Raw genomic sequence first — 23533 nt, 5'->3', positions numbered from 1 at the left:
TCCTAACAGCAGTGTGGGTGTATCTACACCATTTGGACTGCAACTGTTCAAGAAGAGAGCTCATCACCATTTTCACGAGCGCAATTAAGGACGGACAACAAATGCTGGCCTAACCAGTGACGTCCACATGAAAAACCTCCTGATTCCTTAAAGCCTTTCTACCATCCACAAGGCTGAAGTCAGGAATGTGATGTAATGCTATCCACTTGCCTGGGTGAGTACAGCTCAAACAGCATTTGGGAAGCTTGACACCATCCAGGATAAAGCAGACTACTTGACTGGCACCTCATCCACCACCTTTAAACATTCACTCCCTCCACCACTGACATACAGTGACAGCACAGTGTATCATCTGCAAAATGCACTACAGCAATTCGCCAAGTCTCTCTCCACACCTACCACCCCTGGCACTTAGAAGGACGTAGGCAGGAGACAGATGGAAACACCATCACGTGCAAGTTCCCCTCCAAGCTACACACCATTCTGACTTGGAACTATATCAACATTCTTTCACTGTTAAACAAGGGCTGAATTTTCCCAGCTAGGGCCAAGTCTCGCTATCAGGGCTGAAATTATTTGTACTCTGCCATTTCCTTATACTCCATTATAATTTCTCCGTCTCTGTCACGAATGGGCCCATGTTTACTTTCACTAATCTCTTTCTATTTACGTACCTATTTACTTACCTACAGCTGTTTTGATGTCCAAAATCCTGGAACTCCCTTCCTAATAACGCTGTGGCTCTACCTCTACCACATATACTGCAGCGATTTAAGAAGGCAGCTCACTACCACCTTCTTGAGGACAATTGGTGATGGGCAGAGACTGGCTTTAAAATCCTGACTTGAAAATATATTGGCATTCCTTCATTGTCGCTGGAAATTGATAAAGAAAAATATGAGAGTAAACTAGCAAGAGACATCAAAACAGAAGCTCAACATTTCCAAAGTATGCAAATAGGAAGAGATTAGTGAAAGTAAATAAGGGTGCATTCGTAACAGAGACAGGAGAAATTATAAGGAGAATAAGGAAATGGCAGAGTGTAGATAATTTCAGCCCTGATAGCGGGACTTGGTCCTAATTTGGGAAAATTTGGCCTTTGGTTAAAAGACATTGGGCTGAATTTTACTGATCACTAGGTGGCAGGAAAAGAGGTGAGAGGGCCAGTGAAATAGAGGGAAACCGCGTTGGGATGGCTTTATGGAGGCAGCCTCTCAGCGACAGCCCAGGGTCCCATCAGAGGCTCGATGGCCCAAAGACGTGGCTTCAGGCAAGAAAGCCTTCACTGTCCCAACGATCCACCAGGAGCGATTTCCCCTGCATCCCATGGGCATACCATTCTTACCCCAAAAACTTTCATGTTTCCTTTACCTGTCCAAGGGTACTTCCATTTTGAGGCACCTCTTCCAGTGGGACTGCTAAGACTTCAGAACTGCCGATCCTCTGATTGGGTTGGCAGCATCTGAGCCCATATGCATCCTTAATCGGATGGTGGGCCTGCAGACAGCCAATTAGGAGGCCACCTGTGGTAAATGAGTCAGTCCCGCTCTGGCAAGTGTGGACTCGGGACATACTTCTCAGCCTGACAGCAAAATTAAGCCCACAGGTTCTGTAGGAAACTGTGAAGTGATTTGGTAATTGCTGGTGTGTTCGAAGTGCATAATGTGTTTAACCAGAGTTTTTTTCTATGTTAGGTCACTGTGTAAATGTAAATTCTGCAATAATGAGTGGGCTTTTGGGAGAAGCAAAGGAGGTAATTAGTTGTCTGAATAGAGAGAACAACACAAGTTTGACTTTTGAGTGAAAGCAAAATGACGAATTTGAATTACTGCTTTACCTTTATAATATTATTTATTTTTGGCCTGAATGTAATTTCTACTTGGTAATAACCACACAATAACTAACAGTGAATGACAGCTATAAATGAGTATTATTTAAGCGTTTTTCCTTTAGAAACAGGAAGGAAGGGCTCAGACTGTGCTCTCATCATTATTCAGACAGGCCTGAGCACAACAGCTGGCAACTGGGCACTTAATTACACGATTGGTGAATATAATAAAGATTTTTCATGCCTGGTGTTTGTTTTTCATGAACAGTACATATTTGACAAGAGGATCATCAGTGCCAGAAGCAAAATAGATAACATTGATTGCAGAGGAGAATTTGGGTTTTTTTGTGTGGGTTGGGGAGTAAAATTTGACATTGACTAAAGCTATACATAATCATGCTAGTATTGTTGAGAGGCAAGAAACGAGCTGAAACTGTACAAGATGAATGTTGATTTCACCTAATGCTAGCTGTATTTAAATGGCACTGTGAGTTGCCATGAATTGGATTTCCAAGCGGCGGGATTTTCATTACTCAATTCAGCTGTGTTGTCAAGTTTTAAAAACTTAAATGAGTACAGAGGTGACGTTTCTCTTTCAGTATAAACGGAAAAGGTACCTGTTTTTCTCTAATTAAGACCCGGTAATAAATAATACAAGAATGCATAGCTTCGACAAATTCTAATGATGTAAATATTGATACCAGGTAATACCAGGCATCCTGAAGGTGATAAGGTAGAGATCATGGTACATGTTGGTACCAATGACATAGATAGAAAGAGGGATGAGGTCTTCCATCAAGAATTCAGAGAGTTAGGCAGTAGACTAAAAAGCAGGACATCTCGGGTTGTAATCTCTGGATTACCTCCGGTGCCACGTGTAAACAAGCACAGAAATAGGAGAATAGCGCAGATGAATACGTGGCTTAAGAGTTGGTGCAGGAGGGAGGACTTTAGATTCCTGGATCACTGGGACAGTTTCTGGGGAAGATGGGATCTGTACAAGCGGGACGGTCTACATCTGAACCAGAGCGGGACTAACATCCTTGTGGGCGGGTTCGCTAGTACTGTTGGGAGGAGTTTAAATTAATTCAGCGGGGGGAGGGTCACAAAATGTTAGCAGAATAGGGACACATCATAATACAGTAAAACAATCAAGTTAGAGGGAGTACAGCTGTAATAAGCTTCAAGGGAGTAAGGCAAGGCTGGATGGCCTCCACTTTAATGCCAGGAGTATTACAGGTAAAACGGATGAGTTAAGGGTGAGGATTGACACGTGGAATTGTGATATAGTAGCCATCACTGAGACATGGTTGAAGGAGGGGCAAGATTGGCAGCTCAGCATTCGGGGATATAGAATCTTCAGGTGAGACAGGGGAGGGGGTAAAAGAGGAGGAAGCATTGCATTATTACTTAAGGAGTCAGTTACTGCAGTAAGGAGAGATGATATCTTGGAGGGGGAATTGAATCAAGCTTTGTGAGTAGAGCTTAGGAATAAAAAAAGGGCAGCCACGTTGTTAGGTGTTTATTATAGACCCCCAGATAGTCAGCGGGAAATTGAGGAGCAAATATGTGCACAATTTGCAGAGGTGTGTAAAATCAATAACAATAGGGTAATTATATTAGGTGATTTCAACTTTCCCAACCTTAATTGGGATAGACATAGTGTTAAGGGCTTGGATGGAGTGGATTTCTTGAAATGTATACAGGAGAACTTTTTAGGTCAATATGTAGAGGGTCCAACAAGGGACGGCGCAGTGCTGGACCTAATTCTAGGGAATGAAGCTGGACAGGTAGCTGAGGTGGTGGTGGGGGAGATTTTAGTGATAGCGACCACAACATGGGACAATTTAAGCTTGTTATGGACAAAGAAATAAACAAGTTGCAAAGAAATGTTTTGGATTGGGGGAGAATGGATTTTAGTAAAATAAGGCAGGATTTGTCCAAGGTAGACTCGGAACAGCTACTTGTGGGGAAATCTACAGAGGAGCAGTGAGGGGCATTCAAAAAGGAAATGGGGAGGGTACAGGCTCAACATGTTCCCTCTAGGGTGATAGGTAGGCGTAACAAGCCCAGAGAACCATGGATGACCAGAGATATTCAGGATATGATGAGAAGGAAAAGAGAGGCTTTTAGCAGGTACAAGGGGAGCAAATCAGCGGAGGCATTAGTGGAGTACAGAAAGTGCAGGGTGGAGCTTAAGAAAACAATTAGGAGAGCAAAGAGGGGATATGAAAAGCTCTGGCTGGTAAAAGTAGGGAAAATCCCAAGATATTCTATAAGTATATCAATGGGAAGAGGATAACCAGGGAAAGAGTAGGGCCCATAAGGGACCAAGGGGAAATCTATGGGTGGAGCCAGAGGACATCGGTAGAATGTTGAATGAATACTTCACATCCGTCTTCACCCAAGAGAATGAGGATGAAGGAATGGAACTCTGGGAGAGAGACTGTAAGGTTCTTGAGCAAATTGATATAGGGAGTGACAAGGTATTGGAGGTGTTGGCAGGCTTAAAAGTGGACAAATCTCCAGGTTCGAATGATTTGTGTCCCAGACTGCTGAGGGAGGCAAGGGAGAAGTTCGCAGGGGCTCTGACCCAAATTTTTAATTCCTCTCTGGCCACGGGGGAGGTGCCAGAGGACCGGAGAACAGCTAGTGTGGTTCCGCTATTTAAGAAGGCTTGTAGAGATAAGCCCGGGAACTACAGACCAGTGAGTCTCACGTCAGTGGTAGGGAAACTATTGGAGAAAATTCTGAAGGACAGAATCTATCTCCACTTGGAGAGGCAAGGTTTGATCAGGGATAGTCAGCATGGCTTTGTCAGAGGGAGGTCATGCCTAACAAATTTGATTGAATTTTTTGAGGAGATGACCAGGTGTGTAGATGAGGGTAATGCAGTTGATGTAGTTTATATGGATTTCAGCAAAGCTTTTGACAACGTCCCACATGGGAGACTTATAAAGAAGGCAAATGCACATGGGATACAGGGTAATTTGATAAGATGGATTCAAAATTGGCTTAGTTGTAGGAGACAGAGGGTGATAACAGAAGGCTGCTTTAGTGACTGGAAGCCAGTGTCCAGTGGTGTATCACAGGGAGATGTGCTGCGTCCCCTATTATTCATCATTTATATAAACGACATAGGTGACTATGTGGGGGGTGGGATTAATAAGTTTGCGGATGACACAAAGATTGGCCAAGTGGTTAACAGTGAGGTTGACTGTCTTAGGCTACAGGAAGATATAGACGGGATGGTCAAATGGGCAGATAAGTGGCAGATGGAATTTAACCCTGAGAAGTGTGAGGTGATACACTTTGGAAGGAGTAATTTGACCAGGAAGTATTCAATGAATGGCATAACACTAGGAAGTTCTGAGGAAGAAAGTGACCTTGGCGTGTGTGTCTGTAGATTTCTGAAGGCAGAGGGGCATGTTCCTGGGGTGGTGAAAAAGGCATATGGGACGCTTGCCTTTATCAGTCGAGGGATAGATTACAAAAGTAGGGAGGTCATGTATGAATTGTATAGAACCTTGGTGAGGCCACAGCTGGAGTACTGTGTGCAGTCCTGGCCTCCACATTATAGGAAGGATATGATTGTACTGGAGGGGGTGCAGAGGAGATTCACCAGGATGTTGCCTGGGATGAAACATTTAAGTTATGAAGAGAAGTTGGATAGACTTGGGTTGTTTTCGTTGGAGCAGAGAAGACTGAGGGACGACTTGATCGAGGTGTACAAGATTATGAGGGGCATGGATAGGGTGCATAGGGAGCAGATGTTCCCTTAGTTGAAGAGTCAGTCACGAGGGGACACAAGTTCAAGGTGAGGGCAAGAGGTTCAGGGGCGAAGTGAGGAAAAACGTTTTTATCCAGAGGGTGGTGAATGCGCTGCCTGGGAGGGTGGTGGAGGCGGGTTGCCTCACATCCTTTAAAAAATACCAGGATGAGCACTTAGCACGTCATAACATTCAAGGTTATGGGCCAAATGCTGGTAAATAGGATTAGGTAGGTAGGTCAGGTGTTTCTCACGTGTTGGTGCAGACTCGATGGGCCGAAGGGCCTCTTCTGCACTCTGTGATTCTGTGATTACAAGAAGAAGAAGAATAGTCATTCTTTGTTGAAAGGAATTTCACCTTACTTGTACCACCATATTGCTGATAAATCACTGTCACCTTCATTGAATCATAACTTGACCCATGCAAACTAAATGTTCACCCCTTGGTACCTTAATTTAAAAAAATACAATTTGTGGATAATTTCACTCCATCATCCCTAGTATGCCCTGTTAAATTTTGTGGACTGGAAAAGGGAAGAAGAAATTTTGAAGAGTTTCTGGTGAATATAAAAAAAAGTCCACAACATTATTGTATTCCAGAAAGTAATGTAATCCACTGGAATGTATGTAGAATAATTTGTATTCTGAAATAAGATAGAGCAGCCTACAGAATAATTATAAATATCTTATAGTACAGTAAATTTAGTCATTCCCTTGTGACTTCCTAAGAAGCCATCTGTCTGTATTTTCTTGAAGGTTGCTTTTCATTTTTGTACTTCTTCACTACTATTCATCGTATGCAGTTTACTCCCTCTTGGCTTGTACTATTTTGAGAATTGAGGTGTTGTTGGGATAAACATCAGTGGGCCAGGCAGCCACTTTTGTTCCTGATTTTTCTGTCATTCTTATGCTGTTAAGTGAATGAATAAATACTGTAATATGTTGTCCGTAGTATGGCATATGGAAATTTTGGCAGCAGTAGGTTGTTTCTGCTATTATCTAGTGCAGCATTTAGAGGCATGTGTCCTACTGAATTTCCCAGAATTAGAAATATTACAATGGTAGTTATTTGTACTCGTGTGTTTGGGCACCAATCACTAATTTGTTGTATTCTTTAAAACTGCTAAGTACAGTCAGCAAGTGGATATTTTTATGTGAAGCTCCTCCTTCCCGTGATGTTGCTTAATGATGATTGTGGATTGTGTGTGGCACCCTCTAACCATGAAGTCATTGAAGCTGAATCTTCTTATATCAGCTCTCAAGCTTTCTGAACCACCCAGCAGCTTTAAACAAAAAACACCATTGTAACAGTCAGAAGTGGGGATGTACGCTGATGATTGCACAGTACTCAGCACCATTTGTGACTCAGTTACTGAAGCAGTCCATGTTCAAATGCAGCAAGACTTGGACAATATCCAGCTGTGGCTGACAAGTAGCAAGTAACATTCACGCCACACAAGTGCCAGGCAATGACTGTCTCCCGCAAGAGAGAATCTGACCAACGCCCCTTGGCATTCAGTGGCATTCCCATCGCTGAATCTCCCACTATCATCATCCTTGGGGTTACCATTGACAAGAAACTGAATTGGACTAACCATATAAATACTGTGGCAACAAGAGTAGGTCAGAGACTAGGAATTCTGCAGTGAGTAACTCACCTCCTGACTCCCCAAAGCCTGCCCACCATCTACAAGGCACAAATGAGGAACGTGATGGATTACTGTCCACTTGCCTGGAATAATGCAGCTCCAACAACACTCAAGAAGCTTGACACCATACAAGACAAAGCAGACCGCTTGATTCGCATCCCTTACACAAAAAAGCTTTGACTCCCTCCACCATCGACGAACAGTGGCAGCAGTGTAACCCATCTACAAGATACACTGCAGAAACTCATCAACGCTCCTTACGGCTGTACCTTCCAACCCCATAACTGCTACCATCTAGAAGGACAAGGATCGCAGATGCATGGAAACACCACCACCTGGAAGATTCCCTCCAAGTCACTTACCATCCAGAGTTGGAAATATATTGCCATCCCTTCACTGTCACTGGGTCAAAATCCTGGAACTTCCTCCCTAACAGCACTGTGGGTGTACCGCCACCACATGGACTGCAGCAATTCAAGAAGACAGCCACCCCTCGAGGGCAGTCGGGAATGGGCAATAAATGCTGGCCTAGCCAGCAGCATCCACATCCCTTAAATGAATTAAAAAAACTGAATCGCAATCAAATATAGTATTGCCTATTCTAAATGTAAAATCAAATTCACATAATATAGAACGTACTTGAGGTTATTGTGCTCAATGCACAGAAATCATGTCTGTCTTTTAAAATACAATATTTTATATTTTTATTTGAACTTAGAGTGCTTTGAGATTTTTCAACTAAATTTGAGCCAGCAGATCCCCTGGAGAAACTACCCTTTCTTTATAGCTTGGAATGGACTCGTTTTAACTAGTAGCTTTTGAACAAAAATGAATGAAATTACTTAACTTTTAGAAGAGCAATGCATTTTTTTCTGATAACTTAATTATGTTTGAGGAAATGATGAATGATGTTGAACAGAGGCACTATATATTGTTGGAATTATAAAGACTGCTATGAACAAGCCAGGTGCCTTATTCTTCCAGCTGCTGCTGAATGCCTCATCTATGTCTTTGTCAGGTCTATTCTTGATTATTCTATTCACCTGTCCGTCCTCCCATCCTCCACTTTGCATAGACTTCAATTCATTCAAAGATCTGGTGCCCACAGTCTATCCTACACTAAGTCATGCTTACCCATCCTCTCCTCACACTCATGTTTTTATCTATATTAGCTTCCAGTCTTCCAATGTCTCAAACTTAATACAGTCATCCTCACATTCAACTCCCCTCTTGGCCTCGCACTCCCTATCTCTGTAACCTCTTCTAGCCATGCAACACCCCAAGGACTCAGCATTCCTCTGACTGGCCTCTTATACATCTCCCTTCACTTGCCCCTCTTTTGGCTTCTGTGCCTTCAACCCTCCAGGCCCTGCGCTCTAGAATTTCCTCTCCAAACCTCTTCATTTCTCACTCTCTTGTTTTAACACCCTCCTTCAGGAATACCACTTTAACCAAGCTTTTGTTCACCCCTCCAAATATCTCTATCTTTGGCACAGTGTACATTTTTGTTCTCTCTGAAACATCTTGAGAGTTTTTACTATATTAATGTGTTATCTAAATGCAAGTCATTGCTCTAATGTGTAGTTAACTAATCTCATGTATATTATTATCATATTTAGTCACAGGCCCCACACGCATTGCTTAGCTTATTTTACAAGACAATAGGCGGAATTTTCCCAGATTTGCACTAAGTGTAGTAGTGGGCGGGTAAAACGACATTTTACCCACCAGCCGCGATGTGGGTTTTCATGCCATATCGTCCCAAATCCACCACATTATTTATGCATTCCCAGGAAACACGCAATTTCCATAGCGAGCGGGCTCTCATTCATCCGCCCACCATCACCCTGCCCCTGTATCACTCCGGGCGCCATATTTAAGGTCCAGCCGCAAGCACACATCTCCGTGCTTCCAGACCACCAATGCTAAACAGAAGACATGGCCCTGAAACTGAAGAAGACTGCAGCCCCCAGGTTCAGCAACGTGCCCTCGAACACCATTTGGATGTCCTCTACCCCACTCTGGCTGCAGTATGGACAGCAATAGCACTAACCCAGCTTGGGAGGCAGTGGCAGCAGTGGTCAGCGCCAACGCCCTTCAAAAGAGGACAGCCACCCAATGCCACAAGAGGATGAATGATCTCCATTCTGCCAGGGTAAGTCACTTTTCTCATCACCCTCAACTCGCAAACTCCCAAACCCACGACACACCCACAGAGCCAGTTCAAGAGACATCACCATTCACTTTCTCACACTCACCGTCATTGTCCTCATCCCATCCTTGGGACCACTCACCACCCACACAGGCATACTTATCATCTTGCCTAGCAGGCGTCCTGCTTACACTTTCTCCAGCTCTATTCGTGCAAGACTAGCTGGCACACAACAAGAGGGAGAGGTTGCAGACCGGTGGCAGAATGCCCAAAATCAAGGTCCTCATGGACTTTGAAAACAAAGCCATCCAGCTGACCGGCAAGGACCTGGATTGGTCCTGTGCTGACGGGTGAGGTCAGCAGTGCTCTACCAAGTGAGGGTCCAGCAGTGCAACATCTGTCAGACAACCATGCTGTGAGTAATGTGTCCTGTTTCACAGGCCACTGCCATACACCAGTTATTTCTCCTTGCTTTCACAGGCACATCTGCCAAACAGCCAACTGAGCCACAACCCAGAGCTCCAATCAAGCCCTGAACAATCTTCTGAAGAGGAATCTGAAGGCACCCTTCCTGAAGTCCCATCACATGGCTCACCCACACCCTTCACCAGCGCAAAGACACACACCTTGGTGGAATCGAAACGTCAACTCTTTTCTTCACAAGGACTCGAAACGTCAACTCTTTTCTTCACGAGGACTCGAAACGTCAACTCTTTTCTTCACGAGGACTCGAAACGTCAACTCTTTTCTTCACGAGGACTCGAAACGTCAACTCTTCTTCACGAGGACTCGAAACGTCAACTCTTTTCTTCACGAGAACTCGAAATGTCAACTCTTTTCTTCACTAGGACTCGAAACGTTAACTCTTTTCTTTACGAGGACTCGAAACGTCAACTCTTTTCTTCACGAGGACTCGAAACATCAACTCTTTTCTTCTCCGCCGATGCTGCCAGACCTGCTGAGTTTTTCCAGGTAATTCTGTTTTTGTTTTGGTGGAACCTAGCTTTGGAATAGCCCCGGGATCACAATCTGGTGAGCACATTGTACCATCCGATCCACAGTAGGTAGAGGCAGGAACTTCCCAGATTTCTGGCAGTTGGAGGACTGCTGGAGGCCAGAACTTTGCTGAGTCCGAGCCAGCTGATGAGCGCCTGGACTCAATCATGTCGCAGTTGCTGGAGTTGCAATGGCATGCTGGGGAACATCGGAAAGAGATATCCGCTGCAAGGCACAATGGGAGACTCCGTTCACCTTTACTCTTAAGGTGATCACGCCAGTATGCCAACGCACCGAGGTCAACACTGATAGGATGGCGGCTGCCATGGAGATCTTGGTCCAGGACTTTATTCCTGCACTGATGCGTGGGCTGAACTCCATCGCTAATGCCTTAGCTGGCCTCCAACAGTGTGCACGTGAGACGGGTGCTGGGCAACTGGATCTCACTCTAGCTACCCCTGTCCCTCATGGAGTCAGCCTGGGACCCCAGTGCACCCGTAGGGAGGAGGATCAACAGTTGCACACTCCAGGCCCATTGATCCAAGTGATTCAGAGTTTCCGGCCCAACTGATTCCCCTCTTCCTGTGACCTTAGCAGCTCCAGTTCCACAGCCGACGAAGGTGCCAAAGTCATCACAAACAGGACGTCACAGTCAGCAGGCTACCTCCACCTCTGTTGTGGATGTCCGGAGAGCAACAAGATGTAGCGGCAGGGATAGGAAAGTTAAGGAGAATTAGTTGCACAGCCTGGGTACTGGTGTTAATCACTTGTACATACTGTTCACTATTGTCAATAAACTCCCAAGAATGTCTCCCTGCCTAAGGCTCCTTGTTCTGATAAGCATTGCTCTTGTCACTCAGATTTGAAACCTTTCTGCACAAGGTAAAGGCAGGAGTCTCAGTCCAGGGCCTCTTCCCTGTGCTCTGTGCAGTCTTCAGACCAAAGTGATGGTCCAGCCTCACACTCCCTGGAAACATTATTGATGCCTGCAGCTTGGCAGTGCTTGTCATTGCTGCCAGAATGTAGTGGGCAGGTGCCACAAACTTCTCTAATTCTTAGTGTGCTCTCAGCACCTTTGAAGAGAACTGGCCCTCATCTCTTCAGCATCTGTGACCGGTGACACTGTGCTTCTGAAGGGGTCAGGTGCTGAAGGATCAGATGCTTCTAAGGTTTCATGGCTGCATCTCTATGATATGACCCTGATCACATAGCGCAAGCGATCTGCCCTCGGCCAGACAGGAGTCAGACATTCTCAGAGGCTGTGTGAAGATTTACGAAGTGTCCTCACTGCATGTCATCATCATCACTCTCCTGCAATCGAATGACTATTAGGGCCTCCACTATGTCTCCATGACAGGAGCATTCTCACAGAGGGTACCTCTAATCTAGCAGCTATGAGAGCCTCCCGAGTACCTCTCTTAAATCTAGCAGCTACGAGGGTTTCCCGAGCACGCCTGCCTCATCTAGCCAATGCGAGGGCCTCACCCCTGTCATCATCACCTCCGAGGACTTCCTCACCCTCATCCCTGTTGTCGTCGTCCTTATCGGCGGAGATGGGCAGCTCCTCCATCTCCTCAGCCAGCTCGTCTCCCTGTTGGAGCACCAGGTTGTAAAGGGCATAGCAGACAACAACGATGCATGACACCCTCTGCAGACTGTGTTGCAGGGCTGCTGGAGACCAGCCCAGGCACCGGAACCTCATCTTCAGCATCCTGATGGTCTGCTCCACCAAGTTGCGAGCTGCAGCATGAACCTCATATTGTCGCACTGCTGCAGTCTGAGGCTGCCGCACAGGTGTCATCAACCACAGCATCTGTGGGTAGCCCTTGTCCCCAAAGAGCCATCCCCGTAGCTTCTGTAGTCCCTGGAAGACTCCAGGGATCTGTGACCGACTGAGGGTGTACGCGTTGTGCTATCACACACACACGCGCGTGCGCGCGCAAACTCCCTGGAATCCGTGCACACACTTGCAGGATGCGTTCCTGGTGGTCGCACACCAGCTGCACATTCAGCAAATGGAACCCCTTGCAGTTGATGTAATCCATCCTGTGTTGCAACAGAGATCTGAGCGCCACATGAATGCAGTCAATCGCACCATGCACCTGTGGGAAACCCAAGATCTTGGCAAATCCAACCGCTCTTCCATCCTGGCTGTACTGGTCCTGGGCGAAATGCCCTCGCAAAGATGGCATCCATGACCTCATCGGTGCATTTGTGGGTAGAGACTTGTGAAATTCCACAGAGGTCACCTGTGAAGCCCTTAAAGGTGCCACTGGCATTAAAATTGTGCACCGCGGTCATTTTCACGGCCACTGGCAGTGGATGCCCTCCATGCCCCAGTGGCGCCAAATCCTGCAGTAGCTGGCAGATGTGACTGACCCGTTCCCTCGACATGCAGTCTTCGGTGACACTGGTTCTCGGTCGTCATCAGGAATGAAACGTAGCGTCTATGGACCCTGGTTTCGCTAGGCGTCGGCCTGTGACGGCTCACTGTGGCTCTTAGGCAGCGTGTGCAGGAGCCCCAGCCGCCCCTTCTTCCTGAGGTTGCTGCTCCTGCCTCTGCGCCACCAGGAGCCTCAGTCACTCTCTCCTCCATCGTCTTCAACACAGTAGGCCATCAGGCATACAGCTAGTTCACCAGGCTCCATGATCCAAATGTACTACTCCTGCAAGGTGAAAGAGAGAGATACGTGGTAAGAATCTTTCCTTTGAAGTGTGACGGCCCATTAATGCTTCCTGGAGAGTGCTAGCCACCACTTGGATGGCCAGAGATTAGTGAGCTGGATGGCTACCTGAAACCCCACCGACCTCTGCCCCACTCCACCTGACCGAATGGCGGCAGATTTGCCCACTGGACTGCATGTTGTTCTCTCAGCTCAGGCGCAGGCATTCTCCTAAGCACTGTTAGCTGAATCGTGGGGGTGACATTGCAAGGGGCTATGAGCACCTTCAGCAGTGACTGCTCCAAGGCCAGTTTTAGCGAGGAGATTGTACAACGTGTGCAGTCGTCCAACTGTTCTGCCATCCACTGAAATGCTCATGACTTTGCAGGCTGTGCAGGGGACGTTAAGGGGGTGTGGCTGAAAAGCTTTAGAGCACTTGGTAGTACTTTGATGCCTCTTCATTGCTTGAGTGGGCAGAGAAACTAGAAGCCCAACTGGAATCATATCATTGTGGCTCCACCTGAACTGTCTAAGTTGCAGAGGAATGGTCACTTTATACAGATTTCCCCATTGCGTGGTCACTTCCCTCACCCCCCTCCCCCCAACCCTTCCAAAAGTCACCTAACAGCAGGGCTGCCCTTGCCCCCACACCCTCTTTCCCTCACAAGTTGCCTCAACGGCAGGGCTGCCCTTAACCCTGACCCCTCAGTGACTTTAAGCTTGAAGTCCAACAGGCAACCCTGGCAAGTGCTGCACATTGTTACTGTGTACTCACCTCTGAGTTCCCTTCAAAGTGCAGGCCCCCAAGTGCACGTCGCCTATGTGCTGTTGTGAAACACGTCAGCGTGCTTTCCCGCCAACGTGGACTGATGATCCAGCGGACTATTCCGGCAGGCTGGCTTGATAATGATATGCTGATGTATTACAATGAAGTTCCTGATGGTGGAAACGCAGCCCACCGCCGCCTGGCTGGGCGGATGATCACAAACTGGTTTCCTGCCATCGTAAAACCGATCACGCCTTATTGTCCGCTCACGCCACTGATCATCCGCTCACGCCACTGATCACACCCAACGTCAGCGGGCATGGAAAATTCCGCCCATTGTTTTATGGGCTTCTGAGTTCTGTAGTATAGCAGTTATCTACATGTTTTAGAATTAAAATTTTCTTATGATTGTAATCATCCTTCTTTGGAAAATGTGTATATTTTCCCCATTTCCATCTATTGATGTAATACTTTGGAGCCAGGAGGAAAGACGTTCAACAGAAAAGTTTGGAAAAAACTTATCAGGTCAAGTACATATGTGGAGAAAAAAGCAAAATTAGCATTTCAGGTCAATTATCCTTTATCAGGATTGGAAAAAGTTAGAGATGTAGCATGTTTTAAGCAACTACAGAGACAGGGAAAAGAGGAGGGGAGAAAAGAACAAAAGAGAAGTTCTGTGAAAAGATGGTTGAGAGGAGAGATTAAATGATAGAAGGTATGATGGTGTAAGACAAAAGGGGATGGTTATGGGACAAGAGACAAAGATGGATATAGAGGAGGTGTAAATGGCAATCATAGAACCATTACCAACTTTGATTTTCTCTCTTCACAGATTCTGCCTGAACTGCTGAGAATTTCCAACATTTTGTTTTCATTTCAGTTCTCTAGCATTCACGGCATTTTGCTTTTGTACTTCAGATGTTCAAGCTACTCCTTGCTCTCTGATAATGCCACTCACCCTAATTGTCAGGAAATGTGCAAAAGTGATTGAAATTAGGGTGACCTCTTTTGACTTTCTGTCACTTATGCAAAATTCTCCACAATCTTTGTTCTCCTGAGCAGTGAATAATTTATAAAAATGCTAATAATTAAGGCACTTTCATTAAAAATCAAAGGTTTCCAGATACCTTTGGCTCTTGAAAATGTTTGAGTTTTGCTGCTATAAAAAATATTTAATACAATATACCATATTATGTGCCTCAGTTGGTAGCACTCTTGCCTCTGAGTAAGAAGGTTGTGGGTTCAAGTCTCACTCCAGGAATTGAGCACTAAAATCAAGGCTGACATTCCAGTGCAGTATTGAAGGAGTGCTGCACTGTTGGAGATGCTGTCTTTTGGACGAGATAGTAAATTGAGACACTGTCTAGTCCCTCAAGTAGACATTAAACAAAGGCGAAAAGCAAAATACTGCGGATGTTGGAAATCCGAAATAAGAACAGAAAATAATGGAAATTTTCTGCAGGTCTGATAGCAGCAGTGGAGAGAAAAACGAGTTAACATTTCAAAACAAAAACAGAATTACCTGGAAAGACTCAGCAGGTCTGGCAGCATCAGCAGAGAAGAAAAGAGTTGACATTTCGAGTCCTCATGACCCTTCGACAGAACTAGGACAGTTCTGATGATAGGTCAACAACAAAATTTAATGGCCCCTGGCGGCAGCTTTTAATGCGGGGAGGGCACTTAACCAGGCGGGAGGGTGCCATGTAGAGACCCTGCTGCCTCCCATCTCCATCCAGTTAAATTCGAGAGGAGAAAGTGCATGGACAGTTCCTACCCAGATGCCAATTGAGGCCCTAAAGTGGGCAGTTAATGTCCACTTAAGGGCCTTATGCCACCACCATTGGTATTCAACCATCAGCAGGTGGAGACGTCACCATGAGGGAAGCCCTAAAAGCAAACCCTGGTCAGGTTGGCTTGCAGGCTCCCTGGGTGTTTGGAGGGTGTCCCACATTCAAAGGCACACAGTGCCATCAAGAAGGAGCGGGGGCTGCTGAAAGCCAACCCCTGCCCATGCCTCCAATCCCCCAACCCCATTCCTCGCACAACCCCCATCCCCAACAACCTCCATCTTGCCCTCACTCACCTTTGGCCCAGGTTCCCTCATTGATCCTAAGTCTCTGGTGAGTGTATTACCTGCTGCTGCCACCAATCCTAGTGGTGCTGCCTTCAGTGGAGTGCTGCTAGCCTCTGAATGGCCAACAGCTCTCGGTGGGATTTTCGGTCCTTGGGTCCTTAATTCTGGAGAAGTCGTGACATTGGCCACTTAGTTTCTGAAAGGCACTTAATACGTTGGGCCTTCCCCAAGGAAGGCCTTGTGGGGCTTTTGCTGGCTCTCCAGTGGTGGGCAATACCCTGGTCACCTGGATTAAATTCTGCCCATTAACTCTTTTTTTCTCCACAGATGCTACCAGACTAATGAGTAGATCTAGCGTTTTTGTTTTTATGTTTGTAGTATAGCTTTGTACTTTCCAGCAGCTCATACTTTTAACTCCCTTGTTAATTCCTCCAATGAAAATGCTCCTTTCATCAGAATAGGGAGGTCTGAGGCATATCTGATATTGGGCCTTGGCTTCACTTATACTTGGCTGATGAAATGCAAGCACTTGCAGAGTCTGCCTAGGCAGTTCACCTGTGAAGCAAATTTAAATTTCTATCTGCTGCAGTACCAGCAATGAGAAGAACTTAAGTAGAACTTGTGTGAGGGGCAGAAGGGAGGGAAGCAATGCTGAAGGGGTCTGTTAGGGGCCAGCCCTGGTCTTCAGCACTGTAGTGATGTTGCCAGGGGAAATCCTGCACCTTTTGGCTTCACATTCAGAAAAGTTTTTTTTTAAACGTACCTTTTTAGTGATGACCTGCAGCACTCCCTTTAGGAACTGCTAATTGGGCATCACATGGACAATGTTTTCCAAGTGCAGCCTGGAAGTCCATTTGCATGGAGGCCTCAAACTGGCATTAGGGGAAGGCATCGGGAGGGAAGCCTGACATGTTTCTACTGCCATGGCATATTGCAATGGTGGGAACCTCAGGGGTGTGGCCATCCACCAGGCAGCCAATTGAGGCAATTAATCACTCAATTAAAGACCACATTCTGCCCCCACTGGTATTTTACCAGTGTTTGGAGGGGCTGCAGCCCCATGGAGAGACTGCCAGATAAATCCTGGCAGCTGCCCAGTGGGTTCCTGGGGAGGTGGGACCCTCCTTGATGAGTTCTCCATGACCCAGAGAGAGGCTTCTGCCAGAGGCAATAGCCGCCCTTGCACCCAGCTGCTACTGGAACCAAGGTGCCACCGCCTGCCTGCCTGGCCCAGGCTTCCCCACCTGTCTTTGAGGGTACCTCAGCATTGAGACACCCTATTATTAGCGATGCAGCCTCAGAAATGGCAACTGCTGGCAGTGGTGCTGCTGAGCTGCCAGCCCACTGATTGGTTTGGCAACTTTAATTCAGTGCCATCAGCAAAATGCTGTCCCAGGGTCCCGCTGTTCCCCGGAGCAGCATTGGCTCCCACTTTCAGTTCTAGTGTCGACTTGACCCTCTCTGACAAAATTCAACCTTTAGTGGACATATGACCCTTGGCAAGTGAGAAGCTTTACTGGTCTCAGATCAGATGGACAGAATCTGAGGCATAACTGTTTGATCTGCGTAGCTGTGGTAATCAATCTTCTCCTTCTGTATCTCTGTAGCTGGCTGAAGTATTAAGCTGAAGCTTGCATGGATCCCTCTCGGGGAAGCCTCCCTCATCTGCCTTGCTTTCCTTCTTCACTGCGGTTTATATACCTTATTTTAGGGGCCAGTAGATATCTCACATCAATCATTTGCTTTATTAATTTGATTCACTGTATTGTTCAATTATGCAGCAATAGATACCCAGGGCAGACCATTCTATCTGCGCATGAGCCCCGTGAGACCATTCCTTCACTTATCTCTTCTTTGAACATCTTGTTACCTCCTCTCGGACAGTTTGTTTAGATATGTCTGCCATGAGACTCCCTCTTATTTGGCCAGGTATGCCTTTAAATAGGCATGTTCCTGCATTATGTCCTTGGCCACTAATGAGCCCTTGTGAAAACATTTGTCCAACATGATTAATATTGTTTTGTGTCAGCCCTGGCAGGCTACTGAAAAATTTCCTACTTATGATTTTCAGACCATTATTTCCTACAGTGCAAATATTTTTTGAGCTGAAAGGGAAGGGGGAAAGGTCTAACTAATGAATCACATTGTATGAATGCCCCACTCCAGTAAATTCCAGGACAATGTTAATAAAAGAAAATGTATTGTGAGCTGCTTTGTCAAAGCAATTATATGAAATGAACTTGAGTTCAATTGAGCATACAATTGAATTTTATATTGTTGCTACAGCCCCTACCATTGTTTGGTATCAAATATAAAATTCATGCCCTCCTGAGTTATTGATAGCACAGAAGAAAATGGTAATCTTAGAAACGTGATCTAACAATTATGCCCTGATGATTGTCTTCGTCCCATTGCCACCAATTCCACCAGAAACCAAAGAGCAACTCTGTATCTGGTATCTGTTTTAAACTTGTCAGTATTGAATTATTCATTGTGTTGGGTGAGATAAGTTTAATGCTGGTTCTATTTCTCATCCATTTGTATTCAGACTCCAGTTTCCAATCATTATAATTCATGCTTCAGATCCCAAATGCAACACTTAAGTGACAGCTAGGAATATAAATTGCCACCAAACAGGTACATTGTTTCTCTTGGATATTTTCATGGCCACTATACTTGGTCTTTTTCTTTTTTCATTTTAGAAGTAAATTTACCTTTTTGTAGACAGGCTGCTCAGCTATAATGTAGGCCCCAGTGGTCAGCTTGTTGCTGACAAGCAGAGCTAATCTGGAGAGGGAAGGATCAGAGGACAGCGTGTCATTGGTGAACAGCAACTAGAGGTATAATAGAGGAAGCAGATCTTGTATGCTGGGACATATGCCTGGAGGAGATAAGGTTGGATGAGACCACGGACAATTTGAAACCCAAAGGAAGTAAGTATCTTGAAGACAGTTCTTTGGGGTACTGGGAGCTTGGCAAAGAAAGAGTGTTGGGAGTGAGGATGTAAAGTGTAACAATCAGAATGAGTTACATTTTATGGAGATTGGAAGCTGGCTCAGAGGATATTCAAGGAGTTGATTTTTTTAGCAATATTGGGGTAGAGAAGAAGAAGAATAGAGGTGAATTTTCTAGGTACAAAAAATAAATCATATTAGTGGAATGAATGAATAATAGCAAGCTAGCTTGGGATCAAGCAATATGCCCAAGTTTCACACTTTCAGATTTAGGTCCTGATGAGTGCCAAAGAGCTTGGCCTTATGCCTCCTGATGGTGTCATCAAGATTTACTAATTAACTTACTATTAACTATTACTATCGACTAATTAACTTAATATTAACTTACCTAATTGATTGACTAGTTATCAATTTAATAATCATATATTTTATATCTTTAACAGAGACCTTGCTGCGAGGAACTGTCTTGTAGGTGACAATAATGTACTTAAAATCAGCGATTTTGGCATGTCAAGACAGGAGGATGATGGAATTTACTCATCATCTGGCTTGAAGCAAATTCCAATTAAATGGACAGCTCCGGAGGCCCTAAACTATGGTAAAAATTATTTTTGTTTTATCTAAACTCTGCAAATTTTATGCAATGTATTAGTACCGCAACTACTTAGTTACAGTGATTGAATAAGTTAGGTTCCATTGTAATTGCATGGCATTCTGAAATGTTTGCCAGCATTTCTAGAATCTAATTCCAATATATTGCCATATGTTTCCTTGAAAATGTCAGTTGGTGGCCTTGATTATTATTACATTTTCTTTCATTTGTGTTCAATTTTAAATCCACTTTTTCATAAAGTGCCTACAGATATACAACATGATAGGCAATATGGCCAGAATGAAAATGGATGCTTGCGTGTTTGGTAACGCTGGGGGGAGAGAGAGGTGTAGTAGTATTGCTTTGGGCTTTCGAGGCTTGACAGCCTGAACATATTCTATTTGCACATTTACCACAGTACATCATAGGATTCTCTCAGTGGAAAGTTGGACTTCCTTTGCTACAACTGGATTTCTGAATTGCTTTGAGTTCTTCCAGAGATGATCCCCAAGTGAAAACTTTAGTGATTTAAACGCTCACAAAAGAATGTTTTATAGTTAATTTTAATCATGTCTTGAAATATGCAATATTTAAGCTTTTATTGGGCCAGAATTTCCATGGAGTGGCAATCACAGTCTGATTGCCAACATGCTCCTTTTTATTCCTTAGTCTGGAGCTGCACATTTCTTGCTGAACTTCCAACCCGGGCCTGGTAAGAAATGTGCAGTGCAGAAGCTCCAGAGACCACTCTGTGTAGGGCAGCAACATCAGAGGAAGGGAAGCCATGCCCCCCATTTTACAGCACCAGCTGTTGTAAACCAGCTAAGGTTAAAAGTCCCAGCACTTTGAGAAGCCAGGGAGAAGGTAGGTGTGTAAAAGGTAAGTGGGTGAGGGGTTATTGTGGTCTGGGGAGGGGTTAGGATGGTCGGGAGGCGTCGGGGGGAGGGGTTAGGGTGGGTGGGAGGGGTCAGGTGGTCGGGGGAGGGGGGTGGTAAGGGGAATCAGGAGGGTAGTCAGAAGGGTGGGGGTGAGGGGGAAGTTGAGGGAGTAGGGGGGCTAGTCTGGGGGTGTTGTGTGGTCAGGGGAGGTGGCAGGGTGGTCAGAATGGTAGTCTGGGCATTGGGAGGGTAGTCACGAGGTGTCAGGATGTTGGGGAGATTGAGTGTTGGTCAGGGAGGGTGGTCAGGGGGCTAGTTGGGAGTTCCAGTGAGGGTTTGTGGGTAGTCAGTGATATAATTACCCAGAGGTAAGAAGCTATTTTAATCCTTCTAACATTACCTGGGTAACCATTCTAACAGTCAGAACTATCTGAAATCTCTGATTTAAATCGGAGTTTCAGATGGTTCCAGGTGCAGGGTAATGACCCAACGCAAATTTAAACTTCCTGGCAGTTCCTTTGCAGTCTCTCTGTGGGGACTTCCAGGAGGTCCCCCAGTGCATCTTCTGGGGTACCTCCAGGGTACGACTCCCTGGGGAGCAGGAGCTCTGGGCCATTATCTCAAGCTTATTTTGAACGTTTTGACTTTAAATTTTTTTTTGCTCTGCTTAGCTATATTTATCAAACTTGTTAGTATTTTGCAAACAATAGATAAGGCATCAACAGTCAACAAATTCTACCAGATAAGCAAAGAAATTATCCTAAATATTTTCTGAAAACCCTTCCAGCTCTCATCCTAATTCCTCCATCAAGCTGAACACTGACTACTGTAAATTAGGCTTGGAACGTAACACACATGAAAATATCCACATTTACAAGAAATTATTCGCTGAGACTCAAATTAGCAGGCTACAGTTGCAGCATGCAGCTTTGTAAAAGCTTCCTGTGCAATTGCATTACTTTGGTCATTGAATCATGTCATAATCTATAAATTAATTAATCTATTTTTAAAAGGCCTGATAAGATTCCAGATGATTTAGTTGGTAAGCACTCAGTGTGGAACAGAACCAGTACAGACTAATGAAGTCGCAGGTTGAAATCAATGTCTGCTGTGTTAGCTAATTCCACTAGGGCCACTGCAATTGATCTCAGCACCCAAGACTATGGAGAGAAAGTATCATCCAGGGCAGCTGAAGAGCTGAAGTTGTGCTCTGAAGAGCTGAAGCTGTGCTCGTGAGTTGGTGCAGACTTGGGAACCAAGGGAGCAGAGTCTCAAGGAGATGAGATTGAAACACTGCAATGTGGCCTGTCGTTGAGGCAGTCCAAGTTGGAGCAGCCTTTGGAGAGAGTTCGAAGGCTAGGTTTTCGAAGGTGATGACTGGAATCCCTCTTGAGCAAAACAGAATTTCAACGAGATTGGTTGACTGATGAGTGGGTGGGTTGTTGAGAAATCCATGGAATCTGCCTTGGTGGCATCTGCCATTTATCATGCAGTGTGATGTGTTCAACCACAGTTTGCCTGTTAATTCACATGTACCTCATATTAACACTGAATGTTAGAGTATAAGATAGATATTGAGAACTGTTTTATCTTTCTGACCCTGTATAGTAAGGTTTATTCTTGTTCAAAACCCGTGGAATCTTGTGGCTTTATTCTCTGAACAGATATCTTGAATTTCAAACTCCACTTATTTTAAACGATAAGTTACTGGTCCCTAACAGGATCATAACAAGAACTTGGGGAGGGTCTGATCCAGACTGTCAATACTTGATATGAACATTTGCACGTGAAGAACAGCCACCTGAGCTAGGTATTGGAAGGAAGAACTATATCTAGCAAGAATTGTCATCTTTATCAAGAAGAAAAAGAACACTTAACCCACCTTGCTACACACCATAAAAAACTTAATTGTAGATAATATAGTCTTCTCAAGACTTTTATAATAAATTATGATTTATCTATTTTTAAGTACTGTTTATAAGGCAAAAAGAAAATCCAATGCTTGATATTGATGAAGGGATTTTGATATACTGTCCTGTCACATAGGGCGATACAGTTCCGAGAGTGATGTGTGGAGCTATGGGATACTCCTGTGGGAGACATTCAGCTTGGGAGTGTGTCCATATCCTGGAATGACCAACCAACAGGCACGGGAACAGGTTGAAAAAGGTACAGTTTTAAGCATCAATACTAAAACCTTAATACTGGTACAGTATTACATACAGATTTTTGAGTAGTTCTAGTTTGGGCCTGTATTATTTTTTGTCTTCTTTCTGTGATTTGTAAACTTTTCGCCATGTGTAGGATGATGTAAAAGCCTTTTCTAGATCAGATGTTACAGATGCAATTCACAAACAAATCTGCTTCAAAGATCATCTTTAGTTAACATCTCAGTGCCTAAAGCTCATGTGTTGCAGACTTGAAGTTAAATTAAAAGATATGAGATTCAATCCCAAGAGTGGATGTTGTATATCATTTTGTAAAGAGACATATGAGCAGGCCAAACATAAAATCAGGACTCCTGCTCATGGAGAGTATAAACAGCAACTTAGGCTGAATGGCTTGTTTCTGTGTTATAAACAAACTTGACTATGATGGCCATTGCCCACATTTTGCAATCAACTATAGATTATCTTTGTATTTTTTTAAATAATTTATGAGATGTGGGTGTAGTGGGCTAGGCCAGCATTTATTGCCCATCCAAAATTTCCCTTGAGAAGGTGATGGTGAGCTGCCTTCTTGAACCGCTGCAGTCCATGTGGTGTAGGTACACCCACAATGCTGTTAGGGAAGGAGTTCCAGGATTTTCACCTAGCAACAGTGAAGGAACAGTGATATATTTCCAAGTCAGGATGATGAGTGACTTGGAGGGGAACTTCCAGGTGGTGGTGTTCCCATGTGTCTGCTGCCCTTGTCCTTCGAAATGGTTGCAGTCGTGAGTTTGGAAGATGCTGTCCAAGGAGCCTTGATGAGTTCCAGCAGTGCATCTTGTAGATGGTACACACTGGTGGCAATCAAGAGAGCTGCTTTGTCCTAGATGGTATCAAGCTTCTTGAGTGTTGTTGGAGTTATACATATCTGTAGCTCTGTCACGACTCAATAGTGTGCTGTAATATCAAGCTCCACTGTGTTCCCCGTGTTGTGACAAATGTGAAAAGTTTGACTAAACCACCAGACTGCCCCAGTTCTACCTAACTGTTTAATTTAGGTTC

The 23533-nt window shown here is 44.9% G+C and overlaps 1 protein-coding gene across 1 annotated transcript in view; it reads left to right on the top strand.

Moving 5' to 3' along the window:
• fer (fer (fps/fes related) tyrosine kinase) overlaps positions 1–23533 on the top strand; it is a 416238-nt gene that overhangs the window by 355630 nt on the left and 37075 nt on the right. The window contains exons 17-18 of the mRNA XM_041185738.1: positions 19295–19449; positions 22368–22490. Of these exons, the coding sequence (XP_041041672.1) occupies positions 19295–19449; positions 22368–22490 (278 nt within the window). The remainder of the gene's footprint in view (positions 1–19294; positions 19450–22367; positions 22491–23533) is intronic.

Source organism: Carcharodon carcharias, chromosome 4, assembly GCF_017639515.1.
Source record: "Carcharodon carcharias isolate sCarCar2 chromosome 4, sCarCar2.pri, whole genome shotgun sequence".
NCBI lineage: Eukaryota > Metazoa > Chordata > Chondrichthyes > Lamniformes > Lamnidae > Carcharodon > Carcharodon carcharias.
This window is presented reverse-complemented; position numbering and strand designations above follow the sequence as displayed.